The sequence below is a fragment of the Sesamum indicum genome, linkage group LG11, assembly GCF_000512975.1.
Source record: "Sesamum indicum cultivar Zhongzhi No. 13 linkage group LG11, S_indicum_v1.0, whole genome shotgun sequence".
In the NCBI taxonomy this organism is placed as follows: domain Eukaryota; kingdom Viridiplantae; phylum Streptophyta; class Magnoliopsida; order Lamiales; family Pedaliaceae; genus Sesamum; species Sesamum indicum.
Window position 1 is genome coordinate 2,821,406 of NC_026155.1, and position 22,411 is coordinate 2,843,816.

Consider the following 22,411-nt stretch of genomic DNA (forward strand, 5'->3'; position numbering starts at 1 on the left):
GCGACACAATCACCTCTTGTCCAGATCCAAGATACAGTCATTTTATGCACGTGACTGCCGTGATTTCTCAAGTCTGAGGATTACTTCCATATTATTGGAGTCGGGGACTCAAGTTATACCGACCAAGCCTCCAAGACTTCCATATGACGTACCATGCGAGTCAGTTCAGTCAATTAACTACCGTAACAACTAACCCATTGAAATTACATAGACGTCCAACGTTTGTCGTCGATGAAACACGTCACTCATCCAATGAATGCAATACTCAGTGCAAGTCTCAGTATGACCCCCAATGCCCAGTCTCGAGATCCTCAACTTGGAACGTCTCAGACTAACCTTAGAAGTTGGTTTCGTTGCCGCCATCTAATGCGCAACCCAACTACATAGATTATTAAATGGTCTATGGGTATCTTTTGTGACGTCAAATCAATGCTTAACGTAATTGATAAGTATAACAGACATATTCACCAAAGACAAAAACTTACCATATTCGTCGGGACAATATTACTTTAATAAAGATTGCTTGAATCTCTCGAAATCGCCAATTTAATTGGCTATTTGGCCACTTATTCCAACACTCATCTCCTTTGAGGTTTGATATAATTACGCGTCAATCTCCTATAATTTAATTGGCTATTTGGCCACTTACTCTGATGTTTGCTTCTGTCTAACAAATAAGTCCTTCTATCAGTCAAAATTTACAGGATTCAATGATATAAGAAAAATTGATAAAAGTTAATATTTGTTCTGGATTAACTTATTATTGATTTATCGTAGGTCAAATAAATTTTTTTATGACCAGATTACCTTTATACATCACATCACATAATGCATGTGAGGATGTATATCTTCACTTTTATAAGGATAGTTTAATAAAAAAAAATTATTTAATTTATAATAAATCAATAATAAGTCAACTGTGAGTAAATATTAGTTTTCATTCAAATTTTTTGTTAATATCAATAAATTTAGTTAATTTTGATTAATAGATGGATCTATTTATTAGATGGAAGCAAATCTTAAAGATACTAGATGTGATTTTTTAAATCACAGAAAGTTTAAGTGTACTTACACCGAATTTCAAGGAAGGAAAATGTAAATTATCCTTATAGTAATTGCATCTTAATGATACTCTTATCATGCAAAATAAACAAAGAATACAATTTTATCCTATTACGATAATCAATCAAAGTAAATTTAGAATAATTAAAAGGGGAGTAATCTCAAGTACATTTTCTTATTTGGTACGAGAAAAATAGATTGAAAAGAAAATATTATTTTTTATAATTTTTACCAATTAACTATTTTTCTTCATTTTGTGTTAAAAAATAAATAATTTAATATTATATTAAAATAATTTTAGTATACAAAAAAAATTTAAAAAATCTTATTAGTAAAAATATTCATTAACCAAATAACAAAAATATATTTTATTAATAAAAATATTCATAAAAAATGAGTATTGAAACCATTTCAGTTTAAAAATAAAATAAAATTAGTACCAGTGACCTCAAATAAAGAATTCAAATTTAGAGAAAAATATGTACTATTTTATCTTTTTGGTCTTATACTTTCACTTTTTTCGTCCAATTTTGAATAAAAACAAAATTGGAGTTAAGAGTGATTTCATGTACATCAAGTTTTAGTTTTTCTCTAACTATTTTCCCTAACCAAATACCAATATTTTTCTTATTCATTTATTTCTACTTTCGCTTTTTTTTATATACCTACTTTTCATCCCAACCAAACAAACCCTTAAATTTAATTCTAGTTTATCTTCTCATCCAGTTATCCTATACACAAAGTAAACGAGCCTAAATGTATTAAATCTTTTCCTAAATAAAATATATGATGTCTTCTTTATACACATAATATATGTATGTTAAATGAGGTAGAAGATAGCATAGAAATTATAATAGAAAATTCAATCTGATTTCAAGCCCTCCTCCAGTAACCTGCCCGCTCATCATCTCAAGCTCCAGTCCAACCATCCTCCCCGATAATTAAATAAATTAATAGGATAATTACACTCTTTTTCCTTAAGATTTAGTGTAATTATATGTAAAATTTCTATAATTTAAAAAATTACATCTAGTACCCATGAGGTTTGTATTAATCTAACAAATAAGCCCCTCATCAGTCAATATTAACTGAATTTATTGATATTAAATAAGAAAAAACTGTATAAATACAGATTTATTACAGGCCAAATAAAATTTTCTAACTAGATTACCTTAATAACGGTAAAAATATACCTACTCATATGCATTAAAGTATGAAGATGTATAAGGATAATTTGATCATAAAAATTTATTGCAATAAATCAATAGTAAGTCAATCAGGGTTAAATATGAATTTCTATTCATTTTTTTGTTAATATTAATAAATTCGACGAATTTTGATTAACAAATAGACTTATTTGTTAGACGAAAGCAATTTTTAGGGTACTAGATATAAGTTTTTCAATTATAAAAAATTTAAGTGTAATTACAACAAATCGCGCTATGGAAGAATTTAATTATCCCTAATTTAATTACACTTGGACATATTATTTTGATAGGCTTAGGGTGAATCTGAGTTTTCAAATGTATATACACCTTTGATTTTTGCATTGTAACAAATCCAAAGGTACTCAAAATTAAATTCAAGTACATTTTTCTCTCTTTGGAGATACATCATCATAACTATGATGACTATGTATACGAGGATAATTCTCACTAAATCCAAAGAATTAGGAGAAATCACATCCATTCATTTTGAGGGTCCCATTTGGAGACTTGCATCCTCCTAGGAGGAGGACTCCTGGACCCAGAGCGGAATGAATTTTTTGTTGCAAAATTTATTTTATTTTTCACTTGATTTAATACACATACGTTATGGTTTTTTGTATAGTCATATGATTGAGTTTTTGGATTTTTGAAATAGTGTAAAAACAAGTGATTCGAATTATTGCTATTTGATTTGGGCCTGTTTTGAAAGAGTCGAAGTATTTCAAAATGTTTGTTGACACGAACAAAGTCAGGAAAAAGCTTTTAAAATTATTGTAGAAAGAAGATACTTTGTCTGATGGTAGCCTGCTATAAAATCTTTTCCAAAATATATTATTTTTATATTTATAAAGTGCGTATATTGAATGCCGTAGAAAATGAAATAGAATTTGCAACAGAAAAATACAAGTTGATCGGTGGATGGGATCAAACATCTCTTTGTTAATTATTGCCTATTAGATAAGTCCATAGATTAGAGCCCAATAAAGGAAAGCCCAATTTCATAAAAGGAAGCCCATGAGCCCACATAGGCTGGAGTTTGAAGAAAGGGCGAGTATCTTCAGGCGAGCGATGGTGAAAATGGGAGTGAAATGGAGGAGAAAGAGGAAGGTAGAGCGGTGAATGGGGTGGTGGTAGTAGACGAGTGCTGGTGGTGGGCCGCCGCGAGCGCCGCCCAATTGGGGTGGGGCATTTCGACCTTCAGAAAGGGGTATGCCGGCGACTCGCGCCTCATGCCCTTCAAAGCCTTCGCTGTCGCTTCTCTCTTCGTTGGCGCCGCCGCATCCGCCGCTGTAGCCTCCCTCCGAGCTTCTGGTCTCCGTTCTGTAAGTGTTTTGTATTTTGTCTGTTTGGTTTTGTTTGGGATCGAGACGCTTTTGTTTCCTCAAGGGAATCATTTTTTCGTAGAGGAAGATATGCATTATTGAATTGGGGTTTTGGGGTTCTGTGAGTTCAAGTATGATTGATTTAGACATAAATATTTGGCGACATGTGAATTTAATGGCACAAATTTGTTTTCAATTTCTGATTTTTTCCTGAGGTTTAGCACTTAGCTTATTTTTGGTCATTGTATGTGTATTTGTTGGTCAGTATTATGCATTTCGAATGTATATCTACGTACGTAGGGGATGAAGATCTTGGCACTAGTGACATCAGCAATTCTGTAGTTCCACATGTTAGATTGTCATGATCATCACTTTGGAAGCTAGATTAGCATAAGCAAATAAAAATATTGTTTTAGATTGTAGATGGTTTGATATGGGCCATGACCTATGTTGGTGGAAGGTGATCTAGGTAAGAGAACTGTTAATTTCTGTCTGGGTTGAGATCATTCAAGTGATGGTTGGAGAAGAGATAGTAGATAACTGAGATGATGAGATACTCAAAGCAGAACAATGAAGATCAAATGATAAATTATTGTGGTGTTTGGACATATTTATTCTTGACGACAGTATTGTTTTATAGGTTTTGTTAAAGTTCTAGGTGGCACAAATCAAGGCTAGTTGGTTGTTTTTCTTCCCCTTACCACAACCTGTTATCGTTTTCTTTTTAATTTAAGAAAATTGTTTAATGCATAAAGCGGAATGTAAAGATGTTCGCCCTCCTGATGCTTCACCATAATGTTTCTGTGAATAATCCATATACTCTCGTTCTTGTATGCATATGTTACTGCAGTTTAGATTCATCCTTGTTTCTCTATCAGGTTTTCCAAAATTTGACATAAATTGGCTGTCTTTGCAGTAACAAATGAATTATTTGATCTGCTCAAGAATTCGTCGATGTAGGTTCCTTACCACCACACCTTCCATGTTTCTTGTAGGTGGAAGACATGAAGGCCTTAGGTACAAATATACGGACTGAACTTGGATTACGTCCTAGGGCACGTGATAAGTAGATCGATTCCAACCCATCAATTTGTTTGAATGGGTTCGGCTTTCTCCTACGCCATTGTATTAAGAAGTTTTCTAGAGGAATTACAGGAAACTAGTGTGCCACTGAGTTCTATTATACTTTTCTTTTTGAGGCAGAATGTTACTCATATCCATCTGAAGAGGTTTTAAGTCTCTAATGTATTTATGTGATGTTCCTAATGCTTTACTTAAACTTATCTAAATGCTGACCCTTTTTCTCTATGAAAGAAGTTTAGTCTCTTGCTTGTGATACAAATGGACTCTTATGCGTCTGCATATTGAAAATAGCTTTCTTCTTTTTACCTGCATGTTGACCATCATTATTCAATCTACAGTTATTTTCCTTCATTTTCTTGCCTCTGACTACATCAATGACTTATGACATGCTTTCCCCAACATAAGATTTGAAATTATACATTCACTTTCTTTCAAAATTCTCCATATGCACCTTATTCTCTTTCATTAGAATTTGGACGATATTAGCAAAAATAAAATTACAATAATTTTTTAAAATTTTTCCTCTTATTTAATATTTTCATATATACTTTTGTACTATATATATTTTAAGTAAGATTAATATATTATTATATTTTTTTCCTTATAAGTAACAAGCTTATTACATGAAAACATTAATGAGGTGTAAAATTAAAATTTTATATATTTTTTTTTGCTAACGTCTCATTTTCCATTCAAATTCTAACAAAAAGAGATTAAATACAAACAATAATTTTTGTTAAAAAAGTGTAAGTGTAATATTTACAACTTTGGAAAAAGTATAATTTCACATTCTTAGAGAGATTTTAAAGTAATTTATACCCGTTAGTTTATAACTACAGAGCCAACTGCAACTCAGAGAGATTGAGGAAGCCTTTCAAGGCATCAAGAAAGTTCTAAAATTTAATAATCCGCAGTTCTTTGCATCTAAACAAAATTTTATGTTTCTCACACCTGTGAGTAATGCAACATAATGTTCCGGGAGAGATACAATTTCTAATAAAAAAAGAAAAGACCAATCGGCGGAGAGAAATGGAGAAAAACGTTCCGCAAATGGAAGAAGAGTAAAACTTAGTGAATAAAGCCTCAATTGATCAGATACTATTTAAGGATTATCCACTGAACAAGATCCACGCAGTAGTGATTTCAGCATCTCAGACAACATTAACATTTGAAATTATTGGTTAACGGGAATGGCTTCTAGTGTCCGATCATCTCGATGCAGCAGATCAAATTGTTCATACCGTATATGCTCTCAGGCAGGAACGTAAGACTCGAGCATCAATTGAGCTGGGGAAGGTGATGTGACTTCAACAATTAAGTACATGAACTTCCACTGCTTCTCCACCTTGTCTTTGAACATCTCTGAGTAAACTTTCCCAGCTCCATGTGGTCCCCGAATGTGGAAATTAACCTACATGTTGACCATTACTCTGCCATATCCTTGAGATATTTGAAAAATGGTTTGAATCCTATTGTTTTTCAGTTATTTAAGGTACCATTTCAAGATTACATACAGCGCTTTCAGAATAGGATAGATATTACTTACCACAACATGTTCGACGCCTTCTTCATCAGTCCACGTTTTATGGGGAATGCGTTGACGAGCAGCCCTATTCCTACTCTCTGATCCGTAGCCCGTGATGGGGGATCCGATTCTAACTCTAACCTGTTGGATAGTAATAAGTCCAAAGAGCAGAACTACTTGGAACAGAACTAATGATGCAGATCTAATATTATGGAGGCAGAGGAGTTTCTTGAACTATTCTAGGTTTTCAAGGCAACAGTAATTTTTTGTTTTCAGGTCAAAATGAACAAATGTTGTCCATGACAGGGAAAAACAATCTTCAACAAAGAGTTCAGAAATGTAAAATTTGAACCAAAATGGAAAGCTAATTTCACTAATCTTTCAAACTAAAGCTCTTTTGCTCTAGTTAATCGGATGCCTAACAATTTTGTTATTTCTAATGAAGATACTCATGTTCACTGAGTTTGACCAAAGTGAACCATATAAATATAAATTCTTTCATCCTGTCCTTTGATTGAGAGTTTCCAGTCTTGAAATTGAATAATGTTTGTGTTGATGGTCCTGTACTTCTATGTGATTATTGTACTAGTTTCTTCTTTAAGCATAACAAGTACAACAAACAGTGAACTTAACTCGACACCAGGTAAAAGTGGATAGTGTATTTCTGCTGGCCCAACTTATTTTCCATCTACAAAGGTTATATTTACATATTACAGTTCTATAGTTAATGAGGGGCATATATTGAGCTCATCTTCCACCTAAACACTACAAAAGGTTGATTCATGATAAAGAAAATTGAGAGCAACGTACTTGGCTGTCATTTTGAACCCTTTCCAAAGCCTTGTTGAAGATTTTGTACCTATAAAGAATCATCTTCAGTTATATCGTAGAGAACAAGAGGAAAACAATTTCTGAAAGGCTCACGTTCATGCAGCAAATTAATGTAGCTTACTCCTTTGGCTCAAATATAAGTTCTTTAAAAACACCATACGCTGCAGCGGCAGCAATGCCAAGGCCTGCAAGAATGACAAGACTATATGAAGCTCCTTCTGTAAATGTCACTGGCTTCTCTGGGATATTATATGTTGGAGCATCAAAGGGGTCCTCGACAGTGGATATCTCTTTTCGAGTCTGTCAAAGAAAGGTAAAAGGCAGTGCCCAATGTCAGTATGAAAATAGGATATATTAAAAAGTTACAAGCAGATATTAAAAAACAAATGAGCAATCGTACAAATAGATGAACTAAACTTAACAATGGGCTTCATAAATCTCGCATGTTTTTCGCATAGGGAAAAAGAAACAAAGAAGAGCGTAGCTGATGATAGAACATTCAAGAACCAAGTCTGCATCATCCCCAAGGGATGGCAGCCCGATGCGTTTGGGCACAAGACTTCCCTATGAGAGGTCTCTTATTCGAACCTTGAGTGTGTGTGTGAGTGTTAGGGGAAAAAAAATAAAAAAGGAAGAGCCGAGTCTTGCATTACAAGGGCCTCTAATCATGGTTATGGTTAACACAGAAAATTCGCCTTATCATTGGTTGGACTAATTCCCAAGAAAAGGCGCTATTCCTTAAGATGATCTTGTAGATCAAGTTTTGACAACTGAAACCAGATATCAGGATGCCAAACTGATCAAAGAGGTTATCATGTACCAATATGCCAGGACGTAAGTTCATGTTTATGTGAAAGCAACAGTATGTCGTCATTCACTTAACAAGATTGTTCTCAATGTGAGTGATAATCAGTTCAATCTTTGTTATGAGAAAAAGTTGAAAAGTTTTGCATGGGATTCTCTTCTTGCTGAGGAAATTCTCTTTTACCTGAACGACACACATGTCAGGGAAGCTTGCTGCGCAAGCATGGAGGTATGAAATTAAGCTATGATACACTCCATTTTGTAGATTGAGCAATCTTCTTCTACACAATCATACATTATGGCAATAGGTAAGTTATGCAACATAGTCTACTCCTGGGTATAAAAAATATCCATGCCATAATCTCGTCTTTGATTCCTAAAGTATACCCTGTATAAGAACTGAGAGTTAAAAAACTCTGTCTGAGATACTTTATTCTCTCTATCCAGAAGTAGCATGAATGCAATACAATTTTTTCCAACAATACGTTCACAGAAGAATATCAGATTTGCTTCTTCTAGAAAGTCACAAATCGGTATTATTAAATTTGGGGATACTTTACAAACCTCTGATTGTTTTTGTCTGCTTGACTCTGTAGTTTTGGATGCAAGGGTTCTAGTAAAGCAAGAACTTCCCATATTCTGCCCAGTGCTCATGGCAAGTTGAAATGCTGACTGAAAAATCACAGAGTGCCGTCTAGTCCACTGATCTCTGGGTAGGATACAGTTCTCTGCCAAAATAATCACCGGGTGATTTTAATTAACAGAAACTCCACTGTAAGCTACATGTTTATTGAACACCAATCCAAATCCACCTCCAAAACCCCAATAAAGTGGGAAAGAAGAGAACAAAAGAATGAGAATAATCGAACTCTCCTTCTATCAGAAAATAAGAAAAATAAGAATAAAACAAATAAAAATTTTATGCTAATCAGGAAACCAACATCCCAAGTATGTATTATAGTTATAGCAAACAGACAATGCAATATCCAACTCTCAGGAAATTCCAGAAATGGTCCCATCAGAATTGAGTATTCTTTGTGAGAGGCAAGTACGATAACAGCATGGTTATTTCTACCTTTCAATAAAGTTTCAATCAAGGATAGTAAGTAAAGTAGATAGACATGGTATTAACCAAATACAAAAGAGAAGGAAACCGGCCAAATATATGAGAAGAAATGAATTAAAAAATGTAATAGCCCCAAATTCGCGTCTAGCACTTTTCATATAGTGGCTTCAAAAGGGCACTTTTTCTTTAAGTAATAAAACACGTCTACTAACCACCAACTTGACGAGCAACCTGCAGAATAAAGAAAAAAAATCATCACTACTAGAACAGGCGAGAGACCAAGATTACACAAATATTAACCAAAAACTATAACTTGACTGATCATTTCTTGCAGGATATACCACATATATAATTTATTTTGATTATAAACCTAAGAGAAGATTCTCTTAAAAGAGAAAATATGGAAACGGAGGTTTCAAAATATTCTAACATACACCTACGATAAGTTTCTCTTAAAATTGGGAAAAAATCAGATACTCAATAACAACCAGAATCTCAGCACAGCCAGATTTATAAGGACCACAATGGCAAGCCAGCGGTAAAGGCGTGTGTTTGCTAATGTGATACCGTCTCGAGACGATAAAGTAGAATAAAGCAACTCTCGCTGTAAGTTGCAACAAAGCTGAAACAAGGACTAGCACTGGTAACAAGGTAAAATGCAGATGACTTAAGAAACATCAATTTGCACTCCTATCAATCTTGCAAATTCCTATGGCATATAGCAAAAGGAAACTGTCATCAAGAAAACTAAGGTGTAAGCCATACTAGTTACATGACAGTACAGTTATGCCGATGTCAAGTTTTTCTTGTTAACCAATACGAAACCAACAAGTTCAATAGCACAAGGTACTCAACATACAATTAGCAAGAACACCTAAACTACCTGATTCAGTTATATAAGCAAAATCACAAACCCTCTACACCCAAAAAGTCATTCCACTAGATGAACATACACCAAAAGATATACCTTCTCCAGCTAATGAACTACCATGAAATTGCACATGAGCAGCAAATACAAGGTAGCATTAATCTCACACACCATTCTTAAACAAGAATTTAGCAAACATATCAGCTGAAAACAAAACATCAACAAAAGCGAATCTCTGACACACCCTTCTGGAGAAATCATTCATCAGTGATCTCCCAGTTGCTAAAGATGAAAATTCCGCAAAACCCACATCAGATACAGCGTTTGACGGCTTATGCTCCAACCCCTTGCATGATGATCTCAAAACATTCAACCATTTACTCTTCATCGAAACCCCACCTCGTCTAATGTTGTGCATCCTCTCTGTACACTCTCCTTTTATTCAATGATTCTTTTTCAGATCTTCACAACTTTTTCCCCCCAATGCTTTCTATTTACGTGTTTGTTTCCCAAAGAACGCAGAATTAGAGCAGCAGCATCACCAAGAAACTAAGTGAGAAGGGCGCGTACAAAAATACGTACATCCCTCGTATAGATTCTACTTGTTTATTTTCCGAACAGTAAAATTGAAAAAGAAGAAATGAAAAAGATCGGAGAGGAGAGGAGACTAGGGCTGAGAAGACGGAATGCTGTGGGTTTTGGGTAAATGACACGTGCCAAGGGTGCTCGCACGTGACACTTCCCCAGTTCTTTTTCTTTTCCTTTTTTATTTTTCTGGTTTTTTAGAATGTGTTTGATTGAATTGAAAAATGGAAGTACAACACACGTGAAAGTAAAAGTCAATGTATAAAAGATAATTAGACGTCTTGTTAGGAGGAAAATATGAAAGTGAAGTAAAATTCGAAATATATTCCTCCGGAGTTTAATATTATTTTCGTCTGAAATTGGACGAAAAGTAGAAGTATAAGGCCAAAGACATAAAAAATACAGTTTTTATTTGGGATAATTACATTACACCCCTTAGTCTATGACCTATTTACAGAAACCACCCCTATTTACAGAAACCACCCCTTACTTTTTAAAAAAATTGCACACACCCCTTAAAATATTAACATCATTACACAAAGTATCCCTATTTTTGGCTGATAGGGGTAGTTTCTATAATTATGCAAAAGATATGGGTGGTTTGTACAAAAAGATCATAGGTCAGGGGATATAAGTATAATTTTTTTATTTTTATTTACTCTATTACTCATATTGCTGCATACCAAATTTTTTGTCATACTACAAGGTCGAATGGTCTTCAAAATAAATTCTAAAATCATCGGGACTAACCTTACAAAATAAATATAAGCATTACGATGCTTAAGTCAGTAACAGTTTATAAAAGAAATAAAAAGAGAACTTGAATTAAAGTAAGAATAATGATAAGAAATAATAATAAAATGTATATATTCATTTGGAGCGTAAAATATAGGCTCAAAATAGCCTAAAAACCGAGAGAGAAAGGAGAGACTAAGTGAGAGTTTGAGAGTAAATAATGATGTTACCAAATTACTGTATAAGAGCTTTATTTATAGGCATGTATAGAGCAGGATACGAGGGTTATTGTAGAGTGTAGTATGCTGTTGGAAAGCTCTTTAAGTTGGCTATTATCCAAATAAAAATTATTTTTTATTTGGACTAGATTTGACTGAGATACGTAAGGTGGACTAATCTTGTCATGTCTGCCTAAAAATTCAAGAATTGGTTACTTGTTGATTTCGCAGCTCATTTGTCGCCGATTTATTTGAAACCACTTGAAGATGTTTTAGGATGATGTGTCTTAATGTATTGAAAAACTTTATGATGTGTTCGCCTAGATGTATGATGATGTACCAGACTGGAATGAACTTATTTCTTGGGTGTGTCAGTTCAGTAAAGTAGGAGGTAAACCTATGGGTTTTTCCTCTCTACTGATGGGCCAGTTGGGCTCACACCCAACTGGGCTAATGTGTCTTGCTTGTGGGTTTGTTTCCTTAATGCTGGGCCAGCTGGGCTAAGAGCCAGTTGGGCTGACCTATTTTATTTGTGTGTTAGATTCAATATTTTTAAGGGGCATCACATACATATATATATATATATATATATATATATTCCTCCAAAGTTGTTTATTATAGTAACAAAGACACTAATGTTTGATAATAATTTTTATTTTATTTAAACTACACAGTTTAAAACAAATGAACAATACTCATTTTGATGTTTTATTAATAAAAAATATTCTTATTATTTGATAAATATTTTTTAATAAGATTTTAATTTTTTTAGATACTAAATTATTGGTATAATATTAATTTATTTATTTTCTAATACAAAATGAAGAGAAGGGTTATTTAGTAAAATTACAAAAATAATGTTTTCTCCTTAATCTGTTTTCCTTATACCAAACAGGGGAAGTATTTGAGATTTACTCTCCTTCCAATCATATGAAACAATTTGAAAGAAAATTATTATTCTTTTCCTCCCCCTCCCCCTTTTACTTTATCTCCCCCTTCCACTTTCTTCTTTCCTTTATTTGAATCAAACGAACTCTTATTATTTGGCGAAAAATCTTACCCTAATTAAGGGTTTATATAAAACTAAATTATTACCCTTTATAATCCAACAATGATTAGTTTCTCGAGAGCATGCACCTTAATCATCATAAAACAACCAAATAAACTAGCTATTGGAATATCGCTAGAGTGTGTGCAATTTAAATTTTTATTATTATTTTTTATTATATAAAATAGAAGAAAAATAAAATGAACAATTGATCATTATTGATAACTTATTCAATAACTTTTAAGTTTGTGAAAGATCGTTTACTACTTTATCCTTCATGCATTAAGCGACTCTGTTGTTGCACAATACTAGTCATACTTACGTATATGGTGGAGTCAATCACATACAAATAACCTCCAACCTACCTGTGAAATGACACTCAAGTGGAAACTGCACGATGAAATTTCAAACTAGTAGCCCAATGCTAACCGACGTGCCCTATGAACCATCTGGCGTCGAGTATGTTGACCGCTTATCAAGAACTACATGAACAAATCCATAAATTTGGATGAACAATCATTTAGAGAATAAATTATTTATAAAATTGCAAAATTGATCCTATATGTATGGGGGGTTGGCAAAATTAGTCCTGTAAGTACTAGACTAGCAATTTTGTCATGTACATTTTAATTTAGTGGCAATTTTGACCAACTTTTGATCTTTTCGGCCAAAATTACCTAAAAATTAGCCAGAAAATTGGGGCTTAGGGTTTCGGTTTCCAAATGGTCCCAACTTAAATACTTAGAATCTTACATGGTTGCTTACGTGGTGTGGAGCATGGATGTGTTGGGGAGGCTAGTAGAGTTAAGACCATGGCAAAAGTTGGTATCAAGAAGGAGTTGCAAGGGGGAGGAGTTGGCAACAAACAAAAGATACCCAAATATTGGAAAGTTGAAGAAAACTAAAATTATTCGGTGACTCTCTCCTTATCATTCAGAAAAGACAAAATATTTCCAGGGCCGAAGAAGCAATGTAACTCGATCATTATCAAACGGACTGCAATTTTTTTTTTGTCCGTGGGTCAATCAAATTTTTATTCAACCCTATAGAATTAAGAATTTCTTTGATTTGTTAGAAAAAGAATGATCAAGTTCCCCCTTTTTTTGTTCAATCAATACATAATGCAATGGAACCGTAACAGTCAAGTGAAATCCAATCCATGAAATAATTTGATCTATGGACAACATCATTGTGGTAAAGGTCATAATACCAGACTTTGCACTCGAGGGCCAATCTCCGCATGGCCCGAGGAAACCTTTGCACACCTCCGTTACCTTTTGGGAAGCCTGTTTGAAGAGCCGATGTTTAGGAAGAAGCGAACAATAAATCTACTCATCAAAATTTCCAGCCCGGGGCATCAACACTTTGAATATTTTTCTACTGAGTCTTATCTCTTAGAAAGAGAGAGAATTTCCTATTTTTTTCGCTCATATTCGAATAAACCTTGTAATCGCAAGAAAGTGGGTTTTTTTGTTATGAGCCTAGCAAAAGAAAAATTGGGATAGGATCCTATAGGATCTCCCCCCTTCAAAATCGAACGTGAAAGTTTCCTTTCATCCGGGAACGTTTTTATGTCAGCAACACAAGCCAAAGCTTATGGAATTGTTAATCTTGTAGTAGTTGAATGAAAATTGATTGCTGGACGATATGCTTTCTAATGGAGGCGTTCCGAAGGTGAGAGGATGCTGGACGACAAAGAGTTGATGGGGGCAAGTTTGAAAAATCACGACAGCGATGCAAAAATGGCGCTGGTGAGATGTTGCCGAAAAGTTGATGAAAAAAGATAGGAGACATTCTGTTAGGATTGTTATAGCGTGGCAAAACTTTTGGTGGAGGTTCGGTGTTGTGGGTTGAATAATAGGCCAGCAAATCTACGAAAAAGAAGTTTTGACAGACAAATTATTAAATAGACCAAATCTTCCACACGTGATTCACACATTTTTTTCTGCCTCCACTCCACATCAGCATCCAAGCTAACTGTGTAAGTGACTTCCAATTAGTAGCCGGAATCCTAAGCCTCAAGTTGTTCGGCTAAAATCTGGCAATTTTTTACTGAAAGTATTAAAATTGCCAGTCTAATACTTATAGGACTAATTTTTTCACCCCCTATACATACAAGATCAATTTTGCAATTTTGCCTAAACTAGTTAAGGATCACATGGATATACTGAATACTACGACAAACTGAACATTATCAAGATAAATGGAACATAGTGAGTACTCATATGGACTCTAAAGGTCGATCGCAACGCAAGTTCATAACGAATACCAAAATTCTACATGATCAAAATAATAATCACGTTGTATCACTTAACTCTATAAAGTTCCAAAGGCCTATCCAATCCAAATAGGTAATGGAATGTGGTATTCGTTTTTGTTTATCAATAAACAATTTAAAAAAAAAAACCAGTCTACTCAAGTTTGTTGCAAGAATAAATCACTTTTGACATGTATATATAACCATGTATGATAACATATATTATTTCTCCAATTTTATAAAAAATAATAAAATTTTAAATAACACTCACAATAAAATCCACAAGAGGACTGATCTCAATGGATCATAAGAAAACTGATTGGATAATTCTTCTGCAAATACATCCTATAATAATCCCAATTTCCTAAAACATATGAGCATGATAACCAGTTGTACCTTAATGTGGTTATATACAAGTTATGTACTAAATAGAATAGTGGCATTTTAAGCTTGAAATTACATCATTATCTATCATAGTTTCTTTATTTTTTAATTAATTAATTAAATATAATTAGCAAAGCTAGTTAAAAACTATATTCAATTAGCCAACTGGGCTTGGCCATAAGTAAATTTAGTATCCTCCACTCAATTTATAGTATCAATCCAATTGAACTTAGTCACCCTTAATCCAATTTGTAATGTATAATATCAATCCAATTGAACTTAGAAAGGATTTTCATCTCCAATTTTTATTTTCTTTTTCTTTTGACAATTAGAAATTCATAGTTTTTTTTTTTTAAATGAGAGCCTAAATGTAATCTTTTTACTGATCGATCATGACACGTTGTTCCTTTGTGCATATAATAAATATTTTTTCACATTTTAAAATATATTAAAGATTAATAAGAATAAAATATATATATAAAGCAACAAATCACATTTTCAAAAAAGAAAAGGGAAAAAATAACTTAAGGTATTATCGACACAATAAAAAGATTGGTGTAGTGATGTTAAAATAATATAGAGTCACTTTTATAAACGAAAAACAAAAGTAATTACAATGTCATAATGCAAATTGTGTGTTTATGAATTTATTAAAATAAGAAAATATCACAATCGAAATTTTGGATTTATTTATTTTGCGGGTACAAATTTCTACTTGAGTCCTTTGATTCTTTAATTCGAAAATACAATCTTGAATTTTGTCAATTTCGGAGGTGGAGTTTGAGGCTTTGATCTCCTCTGATGTAGATTTTGACTCTTTGATAACGTTAATTCGAGGGTCTTTTAACTTATTCTCGAATTAAACATTGTAAACTTGGAATGTTTGATTTGAATTTGGATGTTTCTTGATGGAGTTGGAGCTTTGATCTTCTGCCAATGTGGTTTTGTGCTTTAACAATGTTAATCCGCAGGTCTTTTGACTTGTTTCTGAATTAAACGCTGAATTTGGATTATCTCCACAATGAACGTCTTAATATTTGCCTTCAACGCCATATGTCTTCCTTAACAACTAATTAATTTTAGGGTAAATTTCACTTACCACCCGTGAAGCATGTCTTGCGCGCAAACATCCCCTTAATGTTAAAACGTACCAAAAAAGTCCATCATACTTAACGGGGTTAATAACTCTATTAAGCTATGGAGATGTGGCGTGACACAAATTTTATCTATTAACAAAAACAATCACTATGTTTGGTTTCATATTTTGTCATTTTTCGAAATAAGATAAAACACACTTAATATTTATTTTTGTGGTTTTTACACCTTATTTGTTTGTTTTACATTAGTACTGTGCATGCAAGAGGCCTAAAGTTGTGCATTGTAGAGAACCCTACTTAGTTCCAATTTCCAAGTCACCTATCTCTGCCAACACCTCTCTTCCTATACCCATATACCTTTCTCTGCCAATACCTTTTCTCCTACCACCAGCCATGCTTATACCACCCACCACTTTCTCCTCTGTCTCTAACACCAATTTCATTCAACTGAGATGACTGTGTAGGCACCGATGGTTGGTTCTCCAACGGAACCAAATTTCAGGTGCACTGGTACTTGCCGGCAATAGATTAACAAACTACTGTTTGCAAGTAAGATATACATTAGAAAGCCATATAGACTATATTACCTTGCTTGCTTTTATCGGGTTTTTAGTAGGATGTCTGAATTTTGGAGTTGTATTTATTTGTATTGGTAATAATGGTCATTGGAATTTTTTGGTGGTCAATTTTTGAAATAGTATTAGAAACAGTCAATTTTTTGTTTGGAACAGTCTCTTGTAACGGTTTTAGGAGTGGTCAATCTTATTTAGGAACACGTGTTTAGAATCGTTTTAGCATTAGTGTTAGGAATGGTTTTTTTGTTTAGATTTGTAACATTTTCTTTACAATTAATAAAATCGTTCTTAAATTTTTATTTTATAATAAAATATTTATTAATTATTTAAGTTATATATTTAATAATTTTTAAAAATTAATTAATTAATAAATTATAATAAATATAATAAATAAATAAATAATAAAATCTTAATTAATTATATTATTTAATTTAATTAATTGAATAAATATGAAATAATAAAATGTAATAAACATTATGAATAAACATGAATAATTAGAAAAAAAATATTATTTTAATATAAAATATTATTCGATTACAAAATTGAAAAAAAAATAAATCCTAATCTAAACCCTCCTTATCAGCCTCGTACATTTCGTCGTCGTTTGGCTTTGGGGGTTCGTCGGAGGCTGTGCTGGGGTGGTTAGTTGTGACAATCCGGCAGTCGAGGAGCTGGCCCGCATCTCCCTCATCATGGTCATGATGTCGACTATCATCCTTTAGCTGGTCGATGCGATCCTCCATGGCCGAATTTGATTGTAGCGGTGGTGATGGTGATATGTGGGTCCGGTTGGAGATGTGTGCCTCAGAACCAAGGTCGAATACACGACCCTTGTTCTTGCCCCCAACTGCAGCCAGCTGCAGCTGCTGCTCGATCGCCATCGAAACCTCCGATTCGGCCGTGGGTTGAGACTAATGATACTGCAAAATAAATAAAATTATTAGTACTTTACCCCAGAATTATTTTAAAAAATAAAATAAAATTACTAAGGTACACTGCCACTTCAACAACCCTCCGACCGCTCAAGCTGTCGTCCGCCTTCTTCTTATAGCATCTACCGAACAGTTCCATCTACTTGTGCAGCCGACCGAGCTCTGCCTCCTGTAGAAGAATAAACAGTTAGCATAATATGTATAAAATAATGATCAACCTTTAAAAATACTGTAATGTGCTTACCATCTTCCTCTTGTACATGCCGACAGAGGAGGATCCCCCACGTTACACTATAGAGGACGCCGAGGGGTTTTCCATCCGGTGCGCCTTATTCTTTGTGAACTTTTAGAAGTCTGCACTGGTCCAGTAGCTTGGAGCTGGAGCCATACCTCGTCAGCTAGCCAAAGTGGCTTAACCGGGCTCGTCTTGCAACGACAAACTTCTGGATCAGTTGCTGGTCTGGTGTGGCAGACGACTATCCGGCCTCCTCAGCTGCTGGAGTAACACCAAATGGTCCAACAATCATTTGGAGTCTGCGAGCGACTAACTGTCTAGCCGTGTCAGGTGGTGGGGGTGGTCGAAAGACTGCTTCCCAGGTTGGAAGCATCAAACGATAGGGATGGAAGTGGCGGGCCATAACCGCATGGTCCAGGAGGGCATACCACTAGACATAATCTATACAAATTATAGTAAATATTAATTTTTGTAATTATTGAACAATTACCTAATTATACAATTATTAATAAGAATATACTAATTCTTCTATATTGGAAATATTTTCATGAATTTATGATTATTGTACTCATTAATTATTTATAAATGTATATGTCTTTATGCACATATGCAAACGGGTCAAGCATTGTTTTAAGCTTTTTTAGCCTATCACATGAACGTTTTGTTATAGTACTACTCAGTTTATCCACTTTTTCTACAACATTGTCTTTTTTTGACAAATAAAAATGGATAAAACCTAACTAGTTCTATTAGCAAAAATTCTCTTGATGGGCTAAAAAAGTTTAAAGCAATACATGATCCGTTTGGACGTTGGCACAAAGGAACTATATATATTTTAAATAATTAATAATTATTAAAAATATTATCCTCATTTTGTGGTCATTGTACTGATTATGTAAATGTATTTTATTTTGAAATATTACCCTAATTTTGTTATTGTTGATATTATTACGTAAATAACAATATAATTGAAAATATTAGCCTTATAATATAATGCTTATTGACATTATTACACAAATAGTAATATTATTGAAAATATCAATTAGTCTAAGGTTGTGATCATTGATATTGTTATGTAAATAATATTATTATTGGAAATATTGATTAGTCTAAGGTTGTCATTATTTGTTATTATTATGTAAACAATATTATTCTTGAAAATATTAATTAGTCTAAGATTGTGATTATCGATATTGTTATGTAACTAATATTATTATAGGGAATATTAGCCTCATTTATGATTATTGACATTATAATGTTAATAATATTATTATTTATAATATTTGTCTAATTATGTGAGTATTGATTATTATGTAAATAATATTATTATTGGAATTCTTAACCTCATTTTTTCTATTGTTGTAATTGTTATGTTATTAATTTCCATTATCCTAAAATGTGTACTAAATTCATTAATTTCTTAAATAATTACACAAATTTCACAATAAATTACAAAAATTACACAATAATTGCAGAAATTACACAATGATACAATAATTACCAAAATTACACAATATGATCTAAACTGCACAATATTTTCAGAAATTACACAATTACACAATAATTACAAAAATTATAGATTACGATCTAAATTACACAATAATTGCAGAAATTACACAATTATACAATAACTACAAAACAATATTTTCAATAATTGCGTCAATTACATAATTATACCCTAATTACACAAAAATTATACAATATGCCTAAATTACACAATAATATACAAATGTAAGTTTCTGGAAAATATTTTAATTTTAGAAAAAAAAATATGCAAATTTTAGGAAAAATAATTTAATTTTATGAAAAATATTTCAATTTCAGGATAAATATATTTTAGTTTTCGATAAAAATTATTTTAATTTTTGAAAATTATTTATGAAAATATTTTCAGAAATAGTGAAAAAGAAAAAATGGGGGGAAAATATTTTAATTTTAAAAAAATATTTGAATTTTAGAATAATATTTTAATTTCTGAAATTTATTTTCATAAATAGTTTCTCAAAACATTTTCTCGAGTATTTTCTGAAAATATTTTCACAATTTTTTAGAAAATATTTATAAATTTTTAAAAATATTTCTGAAAAATATTTTCAAAAGTCGCCTTTTCATAAACATTTTAGAAAATATTTTTAGAAATGTTATTAAAAAAAAATTTGGGAAAGAAAATAAAAGAAGGAGAAAACTCACCTCTACCGAAGACGGACGATGGTCGGAGGTGGGAAGGCAAAAGGTCGCGGCCAAAGGTGGAGAGAGAGAGCGTGACGCCCCAAAAAATTATAATATATAATTGTGGGATTAATTGATAATTTTTTTTATAAAATTTAGTTAATTAGTAAATAAATTATGGGCCATAATTGGAATATAATAAAACTTGAACGGATTAAATTGGAGTTTGTTATAATATTTTGGGACAATTTATATTAATTAAAGAAAATTAAAAAGGACGTAATGGGTATTACTCTTCATTTCATAACATACACACATATGCACATTAATACACACACTCATATGCACACAGCAACGCGCACACACATTTCGGAAAAACAGAGGTATGGATTTTGAACTTTAATTTTTATTAATTTATATAATTCTATTATTTAAGTACTCCATTTATTAAATGTTGATTATATTAAGCGATATACTATTTAATCGGAGTACTTTATGATTTTGATTATTTAAATTAGTGTCGTATTAAATATCTCATTTGATATAAAAATGATATAGTTGGGTAATTGAAATATTAGATTTGTGAGATTTAATTATCGTTATAGCTAATTTATATAATTCCATCGGAATTGCTAACCAAATACGCAATTATATGTATTATTGTTTAATTAAAGAGTATAATAGCGAGAAATTGATAGAAAATTTATAGAAATATTCTGAGAATTATATTTAATAAATGGTATGTTAATAAAGAGGAAAAATGAAGATGTGTATTTCGATAGAAATGGAATATTAAAGAATTATTAGAAATTGTACAAATGATATTCAATATTATATTTAAAAGAAATTACGATATTCTCGATATATTAATTGTGTATGATATAACTCATTATAGGATACGGGGGTGAAGTAAAAGGACTGACAATTAGTGACAGAGTAGAAAGAAACGTTGTAAGGTCGAGGTAAGTAAATAATTGGTATTATCTATATATGTTTTCTTGATTTGTGGTATTACTATTATATGAATTTGTGGTTCGTGCTGACATTGATTTATCTGAAGTATATGAGTGATGAATGATTTGATTTGATTGACGGTATTGTGTACGTGAAATGAGGAAATACGTTGAAATATTATGTTTATTGTTTGATGTGTTGTGGATGTTTGAAAATGAGAATATGTAATGATATATTGTTTTACGTTACTAGTTGCTTACAAGAATGGTGATATGTGGAAATGAGGGAGTGGTGGAAATTGAATATAATTGTGGCGTGAATACCCCTTGACGTGTTGAAAATGCTATGTGCGAAAAGAAAGTGCTATGTGCGAAAAGAAAATGCTATGTGCGCAATGAAAAGAGCTTTGATGCGATGCTATGTGCGAAAAGAAAATGCTATGTGCGAAATGAAACAGCTATGTGCGAGATTGATGAGCCGGCTGTCAAGGGGATTCACTTGAATTTATATAACGGTGAGACTGAGTTGGTGGAAAAAACACAATATCACCTTCTGGTAAGCAAACTAGGAAAAAAATGGAGTTTGGTTACTTGTCTTATTATGAGATAGTCATGTGGTGTAATAAAGTTTATGTTGGAATTAAATTGATTGTATTCCATTCGTGCTGCTTGTTTATCTTGTTTGGGCTATGGTTGACATGCATATATAGATAGGACTGGTTATTTGCTTACTGAGTGGCAGGGTCATTCCCCCGCTGACATTTTCTTTCAGGAATAGACTTTGAGGTGTCTGACTGTTGAAGAATAGGTCCACGCGCTATACCCAGGCAGGTCGGGCCAGTATGCAGTTTTCTCCTCTTTGTCAGTTAGAGTACAAACCACATTTTGTTTGTACAGAGAGAATATAAGCGTACGGATTACTTGTGACGAATCACCTTGTGGTGTGTGATATGTATATATATATAATGTTGTGGGTTGATAATACCTATTATGACGTTGGGGTTACGTATACACATGGATTAAATTATTATGTGCATTTATATATATAAACACAGGGATTACAATAAGTATGACGTTTAGGGTAGGTATAGCCCTTGTAGCAAAGGAGGTGCTACAGAGAGAGAGGAGGAGGAGGAGGAGAAAGGGAAAGAAAAATCTGCTAAGTGTTACTTATATATTAAAATTTTAGAACAGTTTAGGAACGATCAAATTTTTAAAAAAAATTATTCCGAAGACCATTCTTTAGTAAGCAAAATGACGTCGTTTTATTTGATGTGGATTAGTCAGAATCTTGATTCATTTAGACACGGTTGGGTATAGTGTTCCTAAATCCGTTCCTAATTACACAAAAAGATGTTGTTTAATCATAAAACGACGTCGTATTCAGAGGATAGTTAGATGACCGTTCCTATTTTTGAAACAACTGTTCCTAATATGGTGCCAAAAATATTTTC

The 22,411-nt window shown here is 32.7% G+C and overlaps 2 protein-coding genes across 3 annotated transcripts; one reads left to right on the forward strand and one right to left on the reverse strand.

Moving 5' to 3' along the window:
* On the forward strand, positions 3,323-4,881 carry LOC105173286. Of its 2 annotated transcripts, none has more exons than XM_020697670.1 (2): positions 3,323-3,592; positions 4,509-4,647. In XM_020697670.1, the coding sequence occupies exons 1-2, from the start codon at positions 3,359-3,361 to the stop codon at positions 4,509-4,511; spliced, it is 237 nt and encodes a 78-aa protein (XP_020553329.1). In that variant the 5' UTR covers positions 3,323-3,358; the 3' UTR covers positions 4,512-4,647. The 2 variants fall into 2 exon arrangements, with proteins under 2 accessions (XP_020553329.1, XP_011093281.1); XM_011094979.2 differs by having other exon boundaries at positions 3,324-3,592; positions 4,588-4,881.
* On the reverse strand, positions 5,680-10,451 carry LOC105173287 (probable mitochondrial import inner membrane translocase subunit TIM21). The gene is made up of 7 exons (XM_011094980.2): positions 10,014-10,451; positions 9,114-9,132; positions 8,400-8,563; positions 7,153-7,331; positions 7,011-7,059; positions 6,222-6,341; positions 5,680-6,086 (listed from the first exon to the last, which is right to left on the reverse strand). Exons 1-7 carry the CDS (start codon positions 10,185-10,187, stop codon positions 5,928-5,930), a joined length of 864 nt encoding a protein of 287 aa, XP_011093282.1. The 5' UTR covers positions 10,188-10,451; the 3' UTR covers positions 5,680-5,927.

What these genes read in the sequence shown, in the direction of transcription:
- LOC105173286 (XM_011094979.2), top strand. Translation starts at nt 3,359, where the DNA reads ATGGAGGAGAAAGAGGAAGGTAGAGCGGTGAATGGGGTGGTGGTAGTA. An exon ending in GAGCTTCTGGTCTCCGTTCT is followed by an intron (nt 3,593 to 4,587) that starts GTAAGTGTTTTG and finishes TGTTTCTTGTAG; the next exon opens with GTGGAAGACATGAAGGCCTT.
- LOC105173287 (XM_011094980.2), bottom strand. Translation starts at nt 10,187, where the DNA reads ATGCACAACATTAGACGAGGTGGGGTTTCGATGAAGAGTAAATGGTTG. An exon ending in GGGTTCAAAATGACAGCCAA is followed by an intron (nt 6,342 to 7,010) that starts GTACGTTGCTCT and finishes ACTATCCAACAG; the next exon opens with GTTAGAGTTAGAATCGGATC. An exon ending in AAGGCGTCGAACATGTTGTG is followed by an intron (nt 6,087 to 6,221) that starts GTAAGTAATATC and finishes GTCAACATGTAG; the next exon opens with GTTAATTTCCACATTCGGGG.